At 41.0% G+C, this 18,640-nt stretch overlaps 1 protein-coding gene and 1 long non-coding RNA gene across 3 annotated transcripts in view; one reads left to right on the top strand and one right to left on the bottom strand.

The window, feature by feature from the left end:
- The window catches only part of LOC131138765 (disks large homolog 4), a 46,526-nt gene extending 43,395 nt beyond the window's left edge, over positions 1-3,131 (bottom strand). Inside the window, exon 1 of one of the 2 annotated variants that reach the window (XM_058087979.1) lies at positions 2,743-3,131. In XM_058087979.1, coding sequence (XP_057943962.1) covers positions 2,743-2,847 — 105 coding nt within the window. In that variant the 5' untranslated portion in view covers positions 2,848-3,131. The remainder of the gene's footprint in view (positions 1-2,742) is intronic. The other variant, XM_058087980.1, reaches the window with a different exon arrangement.
- LOC131138767 (uncharacterized) overlaps positions 1-18,640 on the top strand; it is a 65,627-nt gene that overhangs the window by 36,160 nt on the left and 10,827 nt on the right. The gene's annotated exons all lie outside the window — the stretch shown is intronic.

Here is an 18,640-nt window from a genome sequence, read left to right on the forward strand (position 1 = left end):
ATTGAATTCAAGTTAAAACTCATAGCAAAGTACGAAGGTAGCATCTGTTACAATGGGATTGGAATGTAAAGGTTTCTAGCTAAGCAGATGGAACACTTTAAGGGGAGACACATTACTAGAGCTGCAACAATTAATCAATGAGTCGATTAACTCTTAATAGACAACTATTTTGGTATTTCATTAATATCCATCCATCCATTTTCTATACCGCTTATCCTCACTAGGGTCACGGGGTATGCTTGAGCCTATCCCAGTTAACTTCAGGCGAGAGGCGGGGTACACCCTGGACTGGTCGCCAGCCAATCACAGGGCACATATAGACAAACAACCATTCACACTCACATTCATACCTATGGACAATTAACCTAAGATGCATGTTTTTGGAATATGGGAGGAAACCGGAGTAGATCTCTTGAGTGTGTGGCCTAGCCAACATGCTAATCACTCGGACACCGTGCGGCCATTTGATTCATACTTTTTATTTAAAATGTAAATTTCCAGATTTCCGCCCCTCAAATGTGAATATTGTTTTATTTCCTTAGTCATTCCCTAGTTTGTGAACCAAACCACTAATAATTAGGTTCATATTGATTCGGTCTCTCTGGGGACTGACCAGTTACTCGAATAATCGAAAAAACAAGCTTCAGGTTAATCAAGTAAGAAAATAATTGTGAGTAGCAGCCCTACATATAACAGAAAGTGAGCAGGGCCGCTGTGTGTAATGATGATTGTACCTGCTTGTGACGTTTACAGTAAAGAGTAAGTGAGCAAGTTGTAACTGTACAAGTTAAGTTGGTAACGAACTAGCTTCCGTATTGCTCTTCTGTCCTCCGTACTCATCGTCATGAGTCTTCCACAAAGGCGAAAGTCATGTTAAATGATCATTTATCTATGTCAAACTATAATTATTCTCCATAGAATGTGTTTTTAATTCTCATTTCTGGGTAAAAAAATAGCTTTAGAGTTTGTATATTTCATTTTTTGTCTGACCTTTTGGAACAAAGTGATGAAAACTGAGTTTCCACTGTAATGTCAATCCAGTGATTCATATGCACATTTTAGCTAGACTGTGATATTTAATTCCTCATGAACTCTTGGTCGTTGCAGCTTTTGCCTGACACCAGGTCACTCCGCGGCCCATTTTCCAGTAACGATATCCCTGAATCGATCCTAAGGGTGAGGTGAAGCATTGATCTGGATATACTGTAGGAGATGACGACATGCTGATCTGAGTCATAAATCGTTAAATGCATAATATTCCGTTTTTTGTTGAATTAACTCTATACTTTAACTCTATACGTTTTGCGGCGCACAGTACAGTATCCGAAAGACACTCTTCAGCAAGACGGTCCATCTTCATTAAACCTTGTGCAGCCATCAATGAGCATTAAGCATAAGAGAGCCCATTAAAGCACTCCTCAATGCTTCCAGCCACATAAAGACCCTTTTAATTACTATCCTGAATTTAAAATGACTGAGAGTCTGTGTTCAACAACAAAGGTTATGCAGCAACCTCGGTAGGGATAGGTCATCCTTTTAAAGGCTATTTTTACAAATCTTCACCAAAGACAATGAATGGAAGGGATCTGTGAAACAGCAAAACACTATCCCTGCAATAGAATTGATATATGACGTCCCAAAAGACCCAGTTAAATAAAGGAGCACCAATAACAACCCACCATGGGACCACAACAGCCTGGCGAAATCTGTTTAAGGGCCACTACTAAGGCTGCTGGGTACGTAATGAGTACAGTGGAGCTTTTAAATTCGAATGTCCCTGAGGTCGTGGGGATTGGATTGTATGACATCATGCAAGAAGCTTTTTCTTTGTCTTTTTGTGGCTTTGTTACGACACCTACAAGGAAAGAATACGCCTCAACAAGGGGTTTTAAGAGCAGAAACACTACTGGAAGTGAAGTAAGCAGATTGTCACTGTTGTTATTTATTTCAGTTTTACAGTATTCAACTTGTGCAGCAGTTGGTAGAATATATTGAATGTACACTGTGTTTGATTGCCTTTTTTTAAAAAGAAAACACAAATGAATTACTATGAATCAAAGCAGAAATTATTCGTAAAAGAAAATCTGGATCAGATTAAACCAGTGTGGTCACACAGAAATGCTCAAAGCCCAACAGATTGTTATCCTGGAAACACCTCGAGGTATAAAAATGGGATTTTTGACCTGCTTCCCGCTTATCACAGAGTCAAAGTTCAACCTTTAAATCCACAGCTAAACATAATAGCCTGTTATTCATTGTTGCGGATATAAAGCAGCTTGCCTGCTGCAGATTCCTCCTTTGGCTATGGAGAAAAGAGGAGGACGGTGCCAGTTATCTGATTCCAAGGAGGGATAAAGCCTCTCATATGCTCTCCCTGGTGATGAAGGATATCTAAGTAGCTCTGGGCTGGACAAAGTGCACTTCCCAAGGTCAGAATCATGCAGTGTAATTCCCCATCTCTGCTGTGATGCTAACCTAAATGTGGACCAGTCAGCATGAAGAGCCTGGCCTACTGTGATGGAGATGTCATTCATTGCAGAGAACGTAGTGAAGCTGAGCTGCTCCAGTCTGAAGGACTAACATAGTATAGCATTGCAGCCATGAGAAAGCGGTATAGTGTACGTGAGGTGAATACAGCTATAAGACAACGTATATGTGCTAAATACATCCATTCCCTCTTAAATGATCTAATATTGGTGCAGGCAGCATCCGGTACCATGCACCCCGGGGTTTCACCCTTACCTTACACCCGAACATGAGCGACAGAGTCCGGTTGCTGCAGATGACCTTACACTGGCACATGACCGGCGAGAGACACTTTAAATTCCTGATATTGGGCAGAGACATCAGTCCAAAAGATCCACACCGCTGCTCTGTCCGCCGCCACTGCCGCGATAAGATCACCCGAGAGCCGCGGAAGCTCGGAGGGGACGTAAGGGAGAGGAGGGGGGGTGGTCGGTGCGGGTTAATAACCGACGCGATGGCCGGTGGAACTGTGAAGGAACTCTGCTTCTTTAGTCTTTAGTCAGCGCGTTTTAAACTTTGTGCATGTCGGTCGCCTTTAAGACGTCTTATTGATTGTGCTTTAACGAGGGGAGCATCAATGATATACACCCCCACCCCCCTTTTCCCCACTGTTTCGTTTCCGCTGCCACTCTTTCTAATAATTGACCGTAAAGTTTCTAGTAAACGTGCAGCTGGATTGAAGAGAGGATTAACCGATTTTGCTTACATTCTTCTGAACAACAGCCGTAAGATTGATATATTAAGACAATTTTCTTTTAAATCACAGCGATTTTACACGCTATCTTTCCGGTGCCACGTCGAATAGGTTTATTGCGCCCCCTGTTGGATTAAAAAATAGAGCAGGATCTGTCTGTGGTGCTGAAAGTGCCTTCCTGTGTCTACTTTAGTGATTGAGGTGAACCCCACTGTCATTCATTAGCATGCTCACTCAAGGTTGCTGCCATCAAGCCTTAAATGAATGAGTCCCAAAGTGTCTACACACACACACACACACACACACACACACACAATAGGCTACACACAGTGACACCTCGCTTAAGTGATATTGTTATCTTAAACATACTGAGTCACAGTCACCAGTAAGGAAATAAGATACACTATCACCATTTCTAGTATTACAATCAAACCTTTTTATGTCATATTTAATGTAACTATTAATAGCATCAAATATATATTAATGCATACATATTAATAATGTAAAGTCACACAAATGCCATTTATTGAAAGTTTGAAAATGTAGAATGTGAATAATTTCAAGTGCAACGGTTCCATTCCACGATTTAACTGGTGGACATTTGTTCAGGAAATATATACCCTTATTAAGTATAATAAATCAATAAATAGTTAAATACATTTGAAGATACCGGCACTGATGAGTTTGTTTATTGCTTTCACTTGATTTGGACATACTGTATGTGTGTTTTGCATGTGACTGTGCTGGCATAGTCGGCCCACAGGGTGGAGTGAGAGAACCAGCTAGGTTACATTTAAATATTGTGCATTCATCTCAGGACCGACTGCGGCGCTGGGCTCGATGCTCCCAGGTGACGTCAACAGTTAAAAAAAAAAAAAGTCCAATACACAGACCAATATTACTCTCCTAAGAATGGCAGGGATATCCTGGGAAGGATGCGGTAAAAAAAAAAGAAGAAAGACTTGTGGGCCTGTGAAAGGAGGTCAATGTCCAAGGTAGTTATTATAAAATGTTCTTTCCAGTTAAATCTCCACACTAAGCAGTCTATATGTTAGAAGGTAGGTAAGACAACCAGCATGATCATGATGAGTGAACTATTGTGTGTGTGTGTGCCTGTTATAGCCAAATGATGTCTGTCCTTCTTATCATTCAGATTTCTTATGACATAAGAACCTATGAGATGACTTTTTAAACCCACATACCGGTTACCATGGATATTGCTTTGTTAAAGACAAAACTCCGTCCTTGATTGCAGTAGTTAATGCATTCTAATGGAGGAGGCGGGGGCTCTGGTGGTGAGTGTTCACTGTGAGTGAGCTTGCCATGATGAGTAATAGACCTGCATGGGGTACTTTCTTCAAAAAAACACACATTGGTGGTTCCACTTCTTTTTTTTTTGTACATGAGATCCACACACACACACACACACACACAATGTGCGAATGAAATGGTTTCTCAAGAGACACAGCATACTGACAACTCGCTTGCTAATCATCCGGTAAAAACAACAACAAAATACAATGATACTAAAAGTGCTAAAAGTGGAAGTCCAATGCTGCAAAACCAGCACTACTTATACACAATTATGCCTACAAAAAACAGTTGAAAGCAGCATCATGTGAACCGCCATGCGAGACATCAGCAAATCTCAGGGAGACTTCAGCTCAGTGGGCAAATATTTTGTGTACATTAAATTCTTTTGACTTAAATTGATTTAGCCAAGTATATGCTAACATTATGCTAATAGTTGTCAGCTAATGATAGTGATTTGACAAAGTTTAGCGACTAATGTTAGCTATCATTGAATGTACAGTCGTTCCTTGCCAGGTTGTAGTGCAAATTTTGCAGGTTCACTCTATCACAGTTTAAAAAAATAATGACCTCATTCCATCCCAGCTATTTTTCATGACTTTGACTAATTTTTCAAGGCACACAGAATATTGTGTTTTTGGGCTTTATAGACATGGACACACTGGACTGGCCAATCACAGGGCACATATAGGCAAACAACCATTCACACTCACATTCATACCTAAGGACAATTTGGAGTCGCCAATAATGCCATTTATAAATATAATAACATGTTTTTGGAATGTGGGAGGAAACTGGAAAACCCGGAAATGTCACCATATTTAGCCAAAAACTGTGAACAATACCACATGCCACATGTTTTACATAAAAATAATAATATTTTCTACAAATATAACACCATGAACTGTTTTTGAACTACAACTGAACTGTGTGCGTGTGCGTGCACGCGTTAAAATTTCCCTTCAATGCATAACCTCCTCCGCAACATGGCTCCAAGCTTCTTCACTTCCTCGTTGGTGCATAGTGTTATTTTACAAGGCAAAGATGCAAGCCGTGCTGTTATGAAATGGATTTCTTCCAACTTGTGCTCAACTCTTCCAAACTGCACCAAACATGATCTCGTCTATTGTGTTGCATCATCACCTCCTTGTGCCTCTCGCGCAAAAAAAAATCATACATCCTTGGGAGCCAGCGAGCAGTCAGGATGAGAAAATGTACAAATATGTCTTTGGTAGCAAACAAGTTATTTATGTCCAATGTGCCTTATTGTATTGGGTGATATAAGTGTAAATGAGACTGTAGGGGTGTTATTTCATGTCTAGAGGGCTCTAATAATTCTAAAAATATATATATATTTAGAAGGGCATAAACAGGTTTTCTATGCTAATGCCAAAAATATTGAATTCATAAATACGGAATCCTTCTTCATCATTAAGGCTAATGATTGTATTGTAACGCCAGTGCCTATGACAACGTCAGTAATAACTATGGAGTGTAGTGGTCCTATTATTGACATGGAAAAAAAAATGTTAAAACATAAAAGAAAAATCATGTCAATGGTAAATCAGTCCATTAAATTAATTAAACATGGAAGAATAATATAATATTGTCACAATGTGATTTGAAAGGAAATATTTTTTTTACCTTGCTTGTTTGGACATGACCTAATTTTATTCCATATGCTTCTGTACCTTTAAGAAGTAAGCCTTTTTGTTTTTATGCCTCCATTTAACCCTCAAGTTGGCACATATTGACTGTTTTCTGTGACTCACGACAAGCCGATCTGTTACTGTAGGTGACTCTCCTGCTCTACCTCAGCATTATGTAAAGCACAGCAGCCACCTTCAAGCTGTGGTATTCCACCGTATAATGTTAACATGGCAGTGCTGCATTGTGTGAAAGAGCGTGAGAGAGAACGGTAAAAGAGCTGGAGTGTTTCCATGACAACATGTGCAGGGGGGTAGCAGACGTCTAACAAACGGTCCACTTGCCAACACCGTTCAGATCACCATATTTATGGAATGACTGCTTCCGTCAAAAGTATGAAAAAAAAAAAAAACAGGTGCTCCATGTCACACCAATGAGACACACGGTGGGGAATTTTCTCAAATACATATCGAAGGAAAAGTAGCAAGCTGTTTGTGCTGACAGGATTCACCATGATAGTTTCCTGAAGGTTACTTTACTGGCTTATGTGTAACACACAGTCAAACCTCCATTTTCCAATGCCACCGTTTTCGTATGATTTTTAGATTCTCCGCTCTGACATCTCTGTGTGGAGTTTGCATGTTCTCCCAGTGCGTGTGTGGGTTTTCTCCGGGGACTCCAATTTCCTCCCACATTCCCATAACACATGCATGTCCAGTCCGGGGTGTACCCCGCCTCTCGCCCAAAGACAGCTGGGATAGGCTCCAGCACCCCCGCAAACCTTGTGAGGATAAGCGGTATAGAAAACGGATGGATGGATGATCTACATAACCAGATACCATTTATGTTCATACATGTAAAATGTACGACCACAGCACATGACATTGCAGAAGTGCTGTCATAAAAATGTGCTAAAGGAGGAAGCAATGTAGGTCTCTCCCTGCGTACAACTGGTTGCGTGCAGAAAGTTACTCTTTATACAGAAATTTTAAACACATTCGCACACGCATGTACACACATGCACACACACAGTTCACTTCCAAATGTGAAATTTGTAAATAATTCATGGTGTTTATATTTGTAAATGCATTTTTTATGTAAATACAACCCATTCTTTTGTTTTGTTTATGTTGGTGTGGTTGTATAGATATTTGAGCTGCACAAAAGCGAGAAATATTTTTGTCAAAGTGAAAGTTATGCTTGAAATGTAAAAAAAGTTGGTTTCCTCCTTTTTTTTTAGTCGGCAACTGATATTTTTCCGAATTTTTGCTCAGAAATTTTCTGAGGAAAGTCTACTTTTTTTTTTTTTGGTCGGTTCCATCTTTATATAGCCATAGAGCACAATATTCAGTCAAAATCGTCTAAAACGGGGTTGTCTTTTGAAAAAACTAGCTGGCATTAAATTAGTTAATTTAGGCCAAAAATGTCCCAGTGGTTAGCGCACAGGCCACACAGCTAGGAGAGGTTCGATTCCCCCCTCGGGCATCTCTGTGTGGAGTTTGCATGTTCTCCCCATCCATGGGTTTTACTCCCGCATGCCAAAAACATGCATGCTAGCTTAATTGTCCATAGGTATGAATGTGAGAGGTTCAATTCCACCCTTGGCCATTTCTGTGTGGAGTTTGCATGTTCTCCCCGTGCATGTGTGGGTTTTCTCCGGGTACTCCGGTTTCCTCCCACATTCCAAAAACATGCTAGGTTAATTGGTGACTCCAAATTGTCCATAGGTATGAATGTGAGTGTGAATGGTTGTTTGTCTATATGTGCCCTGTGATTGGCTGGTGACCAGTCCAGGGTGTACCCCGCCTCTCGCCCAAAGACAGCTGGGATTCAGCATACTGGCTCCCGTGACCCTTGTGAGGATAAGCGGTAGAAAATGAATGAATTTGACAAAAATGAGTCAAATTAGCTTCAGTATGTTTTTTTTAACTTGGCTGTATTCAACCACGTTTTGACATTTTGACTGTTAGGTGTTTTGTGATTTATTTTGGTTGTGAATTTTTACACAGCAAGACAAAATGTGTGTAAACAGTCAGCAAAAACAGTAATGTCAACATCTTTTGACCCGGTGCTAATTAAAGACCCTGGCGGTTGTTTACTTTTGTAGACCGTGCACCTGATGACTACAAGAGACTGTGGTTAATGATGCAACCATTCCATTGCAATTGTGCAGGTGTACCTAAGGAAGTGCCCGGAAAGTGCATAATATTACTGTATCTTTCCAGCCAAAGCTAACCTGTGACCAAAACTAATTAAAGAGTGTCATTGAATCATGTTCAACCGAGATAAACGGGTGTTGCAGTCACATGAGAAAAAGCGACCGTCTCGCGTGGCGTAAACAGCAGGAGCACTCTAACGCTCACTCTGCTGCTCTGACACACACAAACCATACTACTCCACATCACATATTCCTGCTTGTGTGTCTTGCAGAACCACCCAGCTGTGTAAATTTTACATGCCAGAATGGAGTCATCACCAATAGTGATGACCCGAGGCCTTGCATTATGCATGAGGTATGTTGCGCATGTTATATCTCAAAAATACTTTTAAAAGCCCGTCTAAAATTGCATTGCGTTTATTTTTTCTCCTTTCAGCTGCTGCAGCAGCTAGGCTTTAAAACAGATGACGTATCACACGGTGAAATTGTTGCATTTGAACATCAACCTCCAATAAAAACAAGAACATTTAGACTAATCACAAAGGCCTAATGGATGATCTTCTGAAGAACGTGTCCCAGCAACTGCCGCTCTAATTCTATAAAGCCGTCACCTCGCTTTCCCCGTCTCTGCCGCCCTTCCTCCTAGGCTAAAGTAGACAGCCGTGCGCTGTCCAAAGTACGCGGACCATCCTGTGCCAGCTGTCTCCCGTCTTGAGGGTTTAAAAGATATGAGAAAATATGGACGAAAGATTGCTGCTGACTGTCAGCTCATGCTTCATCCTGTTTCAAAAGCTGTCCGTTGTAGAGCAGCCACCAGATGACAATCCTGTCAGTCTTTCCTACACTGTAATGCAGCCTTGATACCCATCCCTCCTGAGAATCATGTCATCACATGACACAGGTCCATTAGGTACACCTGCATAATCTATCCCATCCAGTTTCTATACCGCTTATACTCACGAGGGTCGCGGGCATGCTGGAGCCTATCCCAGCTGTCTTCGGGCGAGAGGCGGGGTACACCCTGGACTGGTCGCCAGCCAATCACAGGACACATATAGACAAACAACCATTCACACTCACATTCATACCTATGGACAATTTTTGAGTCACGAATTAACCGGAGTACCCTGGAGAAAACCCACGCGCGCACGGGGAGAACTCCACACAGAGATGGCCAAGGGTGGAATCGAACTTCGGTCTCGTAGCTGTGTGGCCTGCGCGGTATTCTTCCCGTGCATGCGTGGGTTTTCTCCGGGAACTCCAGTTTCCTCCCACATTCCAAAAACAGGCATACAGCTTTATCATAGGCTCTCATTAGATTCTGTGTGCTTTATGTTGTGGCCAGTCATAAACAGAGAAAGTCAACTGTTGTTCTAGAGCAGGGGTCTCAAACTCAATTTACCTGGGGGCCACTGGAGCTAGGGTCTGGGCAAGGCTGGGCCGCATCAGGTTTTCCCAACAAAAAAAAAAACGCATTTATTAAAAATAGAAAAATATACAAACTTTTTCAGTGCTTTGGTTCCGATTTTCTACAATAAAAGCTCTGATAAAACATTCCACTGTTTTGAAATATCTTAATTTTTATTTTTCTGCACAAAATAAGATGAAAAATAAATAAACAAATCAAGAATAAAGAAAATCAATCAATCAGTAATAAATAAATATAATAATAATAATAAAACGGCAAATAATAAAAACTTAAGAAACCACATATAGTTGGTGGGTAGACAACTTTTTTCAGATTAAAATTAACAAAGCATTATTAGAGCCCTGTAGACATGACAAAACACGACTTTTGTCACATTTATACATATTGCGCAACTGCAGGGTCTTGAGACACATGCTACCTCGCAAACTAGAGAGCTAGCGACCTAAACGGTAGCCTTCAAGTTATTTCCTTTAAACATAAATAGCCATAAACTTACCACTTCCACACGGATAAGGAGGATAACTATTAACAGTTATTTAACCTTTAACATGAACATTAATCAAATGTAATAATGTTTTCTGGGTACATGAGACCATACAGCATCCATACCAAACTTGCACGGGCCGCACTAACATTAAACTTTAATATCAAGGCGGGGACCTCAACCTAGTGTCCTGCGGGCCACATTTCGCCCGCGGGCCACATGTTTGAGACCCCTGTTCTAGAGGCTTATCTGATCATGTCAGAATCACCAAGGTGTTGGTCTCAAACAGGTTTTTAGTCTTCAACCGACAACAACAGAAAGGGTATCAAGACAGGAAACCCCAATTTGGCGCCAACCATTGGGGGCCCAAAACACAGTCCACAAACCACGCCTCCAACCCAACAACCGAATGGGTGAGAGACATGCCTTCTCATGTCTGACAAGTAGTAATAATAATTAGGCATCTCTTTACTATTTTAAGACTTAATAGTAATAGATATTGTAATAGATGTTGTGTTTTGTATTTGTATTATACTGTACGCATGGTATAACCTTGCTACATTTTCTGTAGCAAGTGCAGCCTTTGTATCCACTTCCCTCCTATAATGAGATGTGCTGATCGCAGTCGATGGTGGTCAGAGCGAGTCAGTCAGTGCGTTAGAGAATGTATTTGCCTGGGGGCGTCTTTGCGGCTCAGTATATATGGATAAGATATGAGATTTGCATTGTGGGATTGTGTAAGTTTTCTAGCATGACCATGACGACTCATTCCCCTCAGTGGGCAGCACATTGCTAATCATTACATAATACCTACCCACCCACCTACTCCCTCTGGTTTTAACTTTTCTTTTTCCATAAGGACAATAATTATTAACCAGGTGGCACAAAGCACAGATTCATGGCCGTGCCACACAACGCTTTGCATCATTAATGGTACAATGTGTGTCTGACTGAAGGATAAATTTAAAAAAAAAATAGACTGCCAGGTTTAACAAAGTCATTGTGAATTTTTTTTTGGTTTTTTTGCAAGCCACCTCTGATGAAATGCAACAAAAAAGAGGCTGAGGCTACTTAGCTTGGCACAGAGTGAGCACAGCATGTTGCCAGACCGGTCACCCGTGGCTTTGCTTTTGTGGCTAACAGGATAAACAGAGGGCCACCAGATGTTGATGAGTTGAATATTTACTGTATGCTGCACATTGACACCTATAAAACAATAACTGCATCCTTATTATTGGAGGTCTATTAACTGAAATTCAGCACTATAGTTGTCTATTTTTATGTGAATATGTAATAATTCAAATTGCAATTATTCAAATGAACTGAAGTATATACAAAACTATGGTGAGACCAGCCATGTTGTTTGGTCTAGAGACAGTGCCACTGAGGAAAAGACAGGAAGCAGAACTGGATGTAGCAGAGATGAGGGTGCTGAGGTTCTCATGGGAGTGACCAGGATGGATAGGATCAGGAACAAGTACATCAAAGGGACATTACATGTTAGAAGTTAGAGATGATTGGGACATGTCCAGAGGGGAGATAGTGAATATATTGGTAGAAGGTTTGGTAAAGGAAGACCAAAGAGGAGGTTTATGGATGTAGTGAAGGAGGACATGAGGGTAGTTGTGTGAGAGAGACAGATGCAGAAGACAGACTTGGATGGAGGAGATTGATTTGCTGTGGCGACCCCTGAAGGGAAAAGCCCAAAGAGAAAGAAGAAGATTGAAATGAAGTGAATTGAAATCCACAATTTTACATTTTTTCAAATTATGGCAACTTTTGTACCTACACTTCACTGTGAACACTGCGTACTTGGTTCCTGAGGGTGCAACTGTTGACAGGGTCGTGCTGTCTCACATCAATTACTGTTGTTATATGTCAATATTATTTCATTCACATTAATATGTGCATGTATGCACTCCAAATCCAAAGCATATGTGCACAAACACAGCTGTAGTTTTCCTTTGAGGTGTGACGTTTGCGACCGACTATTTGGGGTGTGGCATCTACTAGAGCGGAAGGTACTATTTGAGAAAATGCCATTCTGTTGTGTTCATATAAGCCCTGCTTTCTCATCACACTGGGTGGATTAATTTACTCATCACATGACACATCAGTAGTATAATAACATGTAGTATAATGCACTTCATGAGAATGTAACATGCACGGTTTTTGACAAGTAAAAGGGAAATGCTTCACAAATAGAATGTACTGTTGTTAAATGAAAATACAGTGTCCAAGCTTGACATAAAGAAATATGACTACTTATGCGTAGTATTTTGGTTATGTGTACTGCACATCATTGGAATCTGTATGTATCATCTCGTCTGTATGTACAGGGTTTTCCATACTTACCGAAATGCATCATCTACCCTCAACCTCAGCATGCACACTTAAAAAGAACACAACAGACGAAAAATAGGATTATTTAAAAAGCCTTTGCTACCTATTCCCATGGGAGGCTAGAGAAGACTACAGGGGAGCTCCACACACCACATGTTTCAAACCTGATAAGCTAATCTCAATAATAGTCAAGCAAAATCTCATTGATATTTCCTTCTTTTAGTCATGCTAACAAATATGATCCAGAAAAAAAATCAAGGGGGGAGTAGGTGAGGCCCACTTTGAAAACCTCTGCTGTTTGTACAAAAGTGACATTTTGTGTGAAATATAGAGGGTCTGTTGCTAAATTGAGCAGCATATCCATCATTTTTGGAGACTGTGTAGTAACTGTTGGGTTTGGGTCTGGAGAGGACACTGGCAAACTGATGCTCATGTAATGGTGCCTAACTTTTGATACAGTTTATTTAACTCTGGCCTGCTTTGAGCATGAAATTATACTCATAACACAGCAGTGCAGTGAAAATCAGACATGGAGGGGAAAAAAAATGGGGGAGAAAATTCATTCATTTTCCATAAGGTTGTGTGCATGCTGGAGCCTATCCCGGCTGTCTTCGGGTGAGAGGCGGGGTACACCCTGGACTGGTCGCCAGTCAATCACAGGGCACATATAGACAAACAACCATTCACACTCACATTCATACCTATGGACAATTTGGAGTCGCCAATTAACCTAGCATGTTTTTGGAATGTGGGAGGAAACCGGAGTACCCGGAGAAAACCCGGAGAAAACCCACGCATGCACGGGGAGAACATGCAAACTCCACATAGAGATGGCCAAGGGTGGAAATGAACCTCTCACATTCATACCTATGGACAATTACGCTAGCATGCATGTTTTTGGCATGTGGGAGGAAACCCATGGATGGGGAGAACAGGCAAACTCCACACAGAGATGCCCGAGGGGGAATCGAACCTCTCCTAGCTGTGTGGCCTGTGCGCTAACCACTGGGACATTTTTGGCCTAAATTAACTAATTTAATGCCAGCCAGTTTTTTCGAAAGACAACCCCGTTTTAGATGATTTTGACTGAATACACACACGGGGGGAACATGCAAACTCCACACAAAGATGCTGGAACTACTTTTCCTCAGCACCAAAGTCCGACCAAAACTCTGCTCAGGACCCAAAATGGGTATTGAGTCACTGTTGATAGATTTTACTGCTAACGGGGGTGTCATACAACTTCATGTGAAAGAATCCTAACTATCCCTTTAAGGTTGCAGCCACTGTATATCAATTATTTTAGTCATCCAGCTGTTTCCCTTTTGCGCCATCTCTCTCCTTTGCCAGTCTCCGCCGTTTCCCGCCACACAGACCACACTACCACTGTCATTTGTCAAATTAATTGATGAATCGGAAATTTCCAATACCACCTGCGGATATTTCTGTGCTTTAATGTTGTCAGCAAACATAGCGAAGTGTATCAGCAAATGTAGAGATCTGCACACATGCACTGGAGCTGTCCTCACTTGGCCCACACTCACACACACACACACACACACACACACACACACACACACACACAAAGTGGTCGACCTGCTGAGTTCATGGCCAAGCAAAACAGTCAGACATCTACACAATAAAGGCATCATATGAAATCAACTGTTAATGTAGTGATCAGGCATTTGTGTGTGTATGGAGGTTCTTAAGTTCGTTGATGTTCTTCTTGCTACGTTTGCGGATATTATTTTGCTGTGGTTGCATATTAAAGCAAACAGAGCTCTGGTATCTGTATCGGCAGAAATCCAAATTCAGGTTTCGGAATTAGGCAGCACAGCGGTCGAGTGGTTAGCACGCAGATCTCACAGCTAGGAGACCCGAGTTCAATTCCATTCTTGGCCATCTCTGTGTGGAGTTTGCATGTTCTCCCTGTGCATGCGTGGGTTTTCTCCAGGTACTCCGGTTTCCTCCCACATTCCAAAAACATCCTAGGTTAATTGGTGACTCCAAATTGTCCATAGGTATGAATAAAAAGTATGAATCAAATGGCTGCACGGTGTACGAGTGATTAGCATGTTGGCTAGGCCACACACTCAAGAGATCTACTCCGGTTTCCTCCCATATTCCAAAAACATGCATCTTAGGTTAATGTATGAATGTGAGTGTGAATGGTTGTTTGTACCCCGCCTCTCGCCCCAAGACAGCTGGGATAGGCTCCAGCACCCCCGCAACCCTTGTGAGGATAAGCGACAGAAAATGAATGAATGAATGAATGAAAAGTTTTGGGATTGAATCAGATTTGAAAAATGTGGATCTGTGCATCCCTAGTTCTGATGATAACTTTTATTCATGTGCATGTATGGTCACGTCCTGATCCATAATGACTAAAGCGGGAGCTACTAATACAGATTTACCGGCAAGAGATGGCATCACAGATTTAGATAATAATGAAGACAGACTCAACTATCGCACTTCCAACTTCCATGTTCTACCTAATGCTGTGTTCACTCAAACAAGCATCCATGCTCTCTGGAGGATCACTGGTTGCATTCTCAACCCCTAAAGACCTTCTATGCTCTCTTGTGGCATCCTGACATCCACCCCCTCTGAGATGACATGTGATCAAGTCTGACTACAATACTATAATTAAAAAAAATCAGCGGGGGGAGAAACAAGACATACATTACAAACATACGTACATGTAAACATTCACACTCATTCACAACACAATTGACTCATTAAAGACATCTTTTTACATTAAAGACGTATGACTGCATAATACACATATGCTAGGGGTGTCCCAGGCTGTTGGATCTCGGGGAGCTTTTCAGTCAAAAAAAGAAGACATGGGAGTGAATGAAACATTTTTCAGCATCCTGGAGGCCCTTTACGGCCCGCAGCTTGTTTATTCGCCCATGGCACATTGTAGAAATAAAGTTTAAAAAAAAAAACAGTAAAAATTTGAAAACGGGACCAAAAAGGCAACATGTAAAGAAAAGAACCTGAAAGTTTGATATTAATAAATAATGATCAAGCAAAGATTTGTCTTTAAGAGTTCAATGTGGGCTAAAAGTAGGTCTACAGTTAACTCTTAGACATTTTACATTGATTAGCCATTTAGACATTTATTTACATACATAATATTTACACTTAAAGACTCTTTCAAGTTATGAATGTAGTATTCTACATTGGTCACTAGGTGTCAGCCATTGTTCGGTGAGATAAGCGAGACTTGATTGCCGGAACAGGCCATATAAATGATCTCACAACAGGCCCAATAATAACATAATAATAATAATAATAATAATAGCAAGAAGAAGATTAACATGGGCTACTGTTGCAGCACTGACCTACGACAAGTTAAAATTCAACTCTGAGCTCAAAGTTTTATTTATAACGGCTTATAACGTCACTTATCACAGCAGTTGGGTCTGGAACCAATTAGCCATGGTAAACCAGGGATTACTGTAGTATTATTGCTATTATTAAAGTAATTAAAAATATATGTTTTTATTTGTTTGTAAAATATATAATCTAAACAGTCTAATCTAATTGCATGTCCGCACAAAGGTATACACAGATTAATATGGAGTGTTTATCTGTACAGGAAATGTGTAATAAAGCATCTGCATAGATGGATCCCTACTGGTTTAATCAACAAGTCTGCTAGAGTTGTACTCCCTCTGCATGTCTATACAGGTACATGCTCGCTGGCTCATACACGCCCACATGTGCCAGGCCACGTTCGTTCATACCTAACATATCCAGCACATGAATAAACATAGCCGGAGCACATCTCTCATACGTACTTCTCTGATTCATCTACGATTCTGGAATATCACACTCGAAGCACAAATAATAAAAACCCGCCCCCCCCCACGAATCCAAGGCTGCCAGAACGACTAGCTGGCTTTGTGCTAACATGCAAAACAGAAGAAGAAGGCGTCAGCATAGAGATGGAGACAGAGGACGACACAAAGACAGAGGTGAATGTACCTACCACACATGGGCAGAGAGAAGGGAGCTTAGTGCGGCCCTTCATGAGCGAGAGACAGAGGAAAAACAGCCTCCCAGACACCCGCAGCGAAGGAGGAGGAGGAGGAGGAGAGGGATGGGGAGACAGTTACTGGGGAAGGGTAAAGGGGAAGAGAATGGAAGGAGGGGGAGAGAGGGAAGGGAAAAGGGGGGGATGTCGTAGCAGAAGAGAAGAGAGAGTTTTCCTGGAAGCCTGTGTTGTTGTTGGTGTTGTACATATGGGCTATGAATATAAAGGAATGGCAGCATGCTCCAGCTGTGACTCATAATATATGATTGTCACTGCCTCACAGTGAGGGAGGGCAGCCAATCAGACATGGAGATACACAGGAACCCAATCTATTATTTAATTTCGCCTTTCGCTTTCTCTCTCTGTGCATGTGCATGTGTGTGTGTGTAAACACTACGGCAAAATACGTACTCACATCACTCGACTCACATATACTATTCAATAAAGCTGCACGATCAATATACTGTATTGACCTGAATATAAGAAAGATGTCTGAAAAAGACAGGTGGTTATATATTTAGGATCTCAAGATTGACATATCCATATATGAACCAGCTGGTGGGGCCAAACGACTTCTCCCCCAAGCCGGTCAAGTGCTTTTCTTCCTGTCACTCACACACTCACACACCAGGGACTTGGAGACATGCATTTACTTGAAAAGTATCTCAATGGTTGGACACTGAGATTAATACTGATAACATGAGAATTATGCATTTTATTTAATCTTGAAATCATCTCTTATTCAGTTGTCCTATATTCGGGTCAATATCCATCCATACACCCATTTTCTATATGTCGTGGGTATGCTGGAACCTATCCCAGCTGTCTTCGGATAAGAGGCAGGTATCCTCTGGACTGGTTACCAGCCAATCACATCAGATTGTGATCAATATATATACTGTGCCATGGGTATGTTAATAGGTCACTTCCTTGCTAGAGGAACTCAGTATACCATGTAAGACCACTTACCACTCCCATTTTTCAAGTGTTTACATATGATTATTAAAAAATGTTTTTGCATAAATTGTTTTTTTCACTGTTTTTATCCATTTCAGTTTAAAGAAATAGTCTATTTCCAAAACACATATAACCATTGCTGAAATAATGACAGTGATGGATGGGCTGATACAGTATGGTAGCTGAGTCATGGCAGGAGTCAAGTACAATCGTACTAAAGCTAGCTTCCACCAAGCAGTACAGTTCGAGTATTTTTGGCTTGTTAGGTTTAGAACGGTAAACTCTGTTCTGGTTTGTGTTTCTACTGGGGAGTGTGTGTGTGTGTGGAGGCGGAATAGTGACATCTGCGTCAGCCAAGTAAATAATGTGACATCATAGAAACCAGACACACTAGCGACCAACAAAGAATACACATGACGCAGTAAACTAAGGACAACAATGGACAACATCTTACAGGCACTCTTTGACAAGAAAAAACTCACAAACTAGTGCTCTATTGGAGCAGATGGGGCTCAATTTATTCAGCATAACATGTGAGCACAACATATCACAACATTTGGCTATATCCATCCAGGCATGACCAGTCAACCTACGCTAAATCAAACTGTTACAATAGTGACAGTTGTTGGGCCGAGCAGGCCAAACAGAAGCTGTAGTAATTCCATATTTGATCCAACTTACTTAAGATTTGTCAAATCAAAACACGATTGCTGCATAAGATACTAGCATTCATTTAAATACTTCCTGAACCTGCATTCTAAGCATCATGGGAACTGTAGTTTTAGCCATATATTAGCTGCATCACCATATAAGCCACAGGGTTCAGACTGTTAGAAAGTATAGGTTTATACACCAGAAATTAGGGGAGTTCTCTTTACAGACCCAAATTATTTTTGAAATAAATTCAGTACGTAACTATGAAATGACGTAACTGGGACATCATAAATGTATGATCTCCTGTACTATTATTCTTTAAATAAATTCAGTACGTAACTATGAAATGACATAACTGGGGACATCATAAATATACGTATGATCTCCTGTAC

The sequence above is a fragment of the Doryrhamphus excisus genome, chromosome 11 (assembly GCF_030265055.1).
Source record: "Doryrhamphus excisus isolate RoL2022-K1 chromosome 11, RoL_Dexc_1.0, whole genome shotgun sequence".
NCBI classification, from domain to species: domain Eukaryota; kingdom Metazoa; phylum Chordata; class Actinopteri; order Syngnathiformes; family Syngnathidae; genus Doryrhamphus; species Doryrhamphus excisus.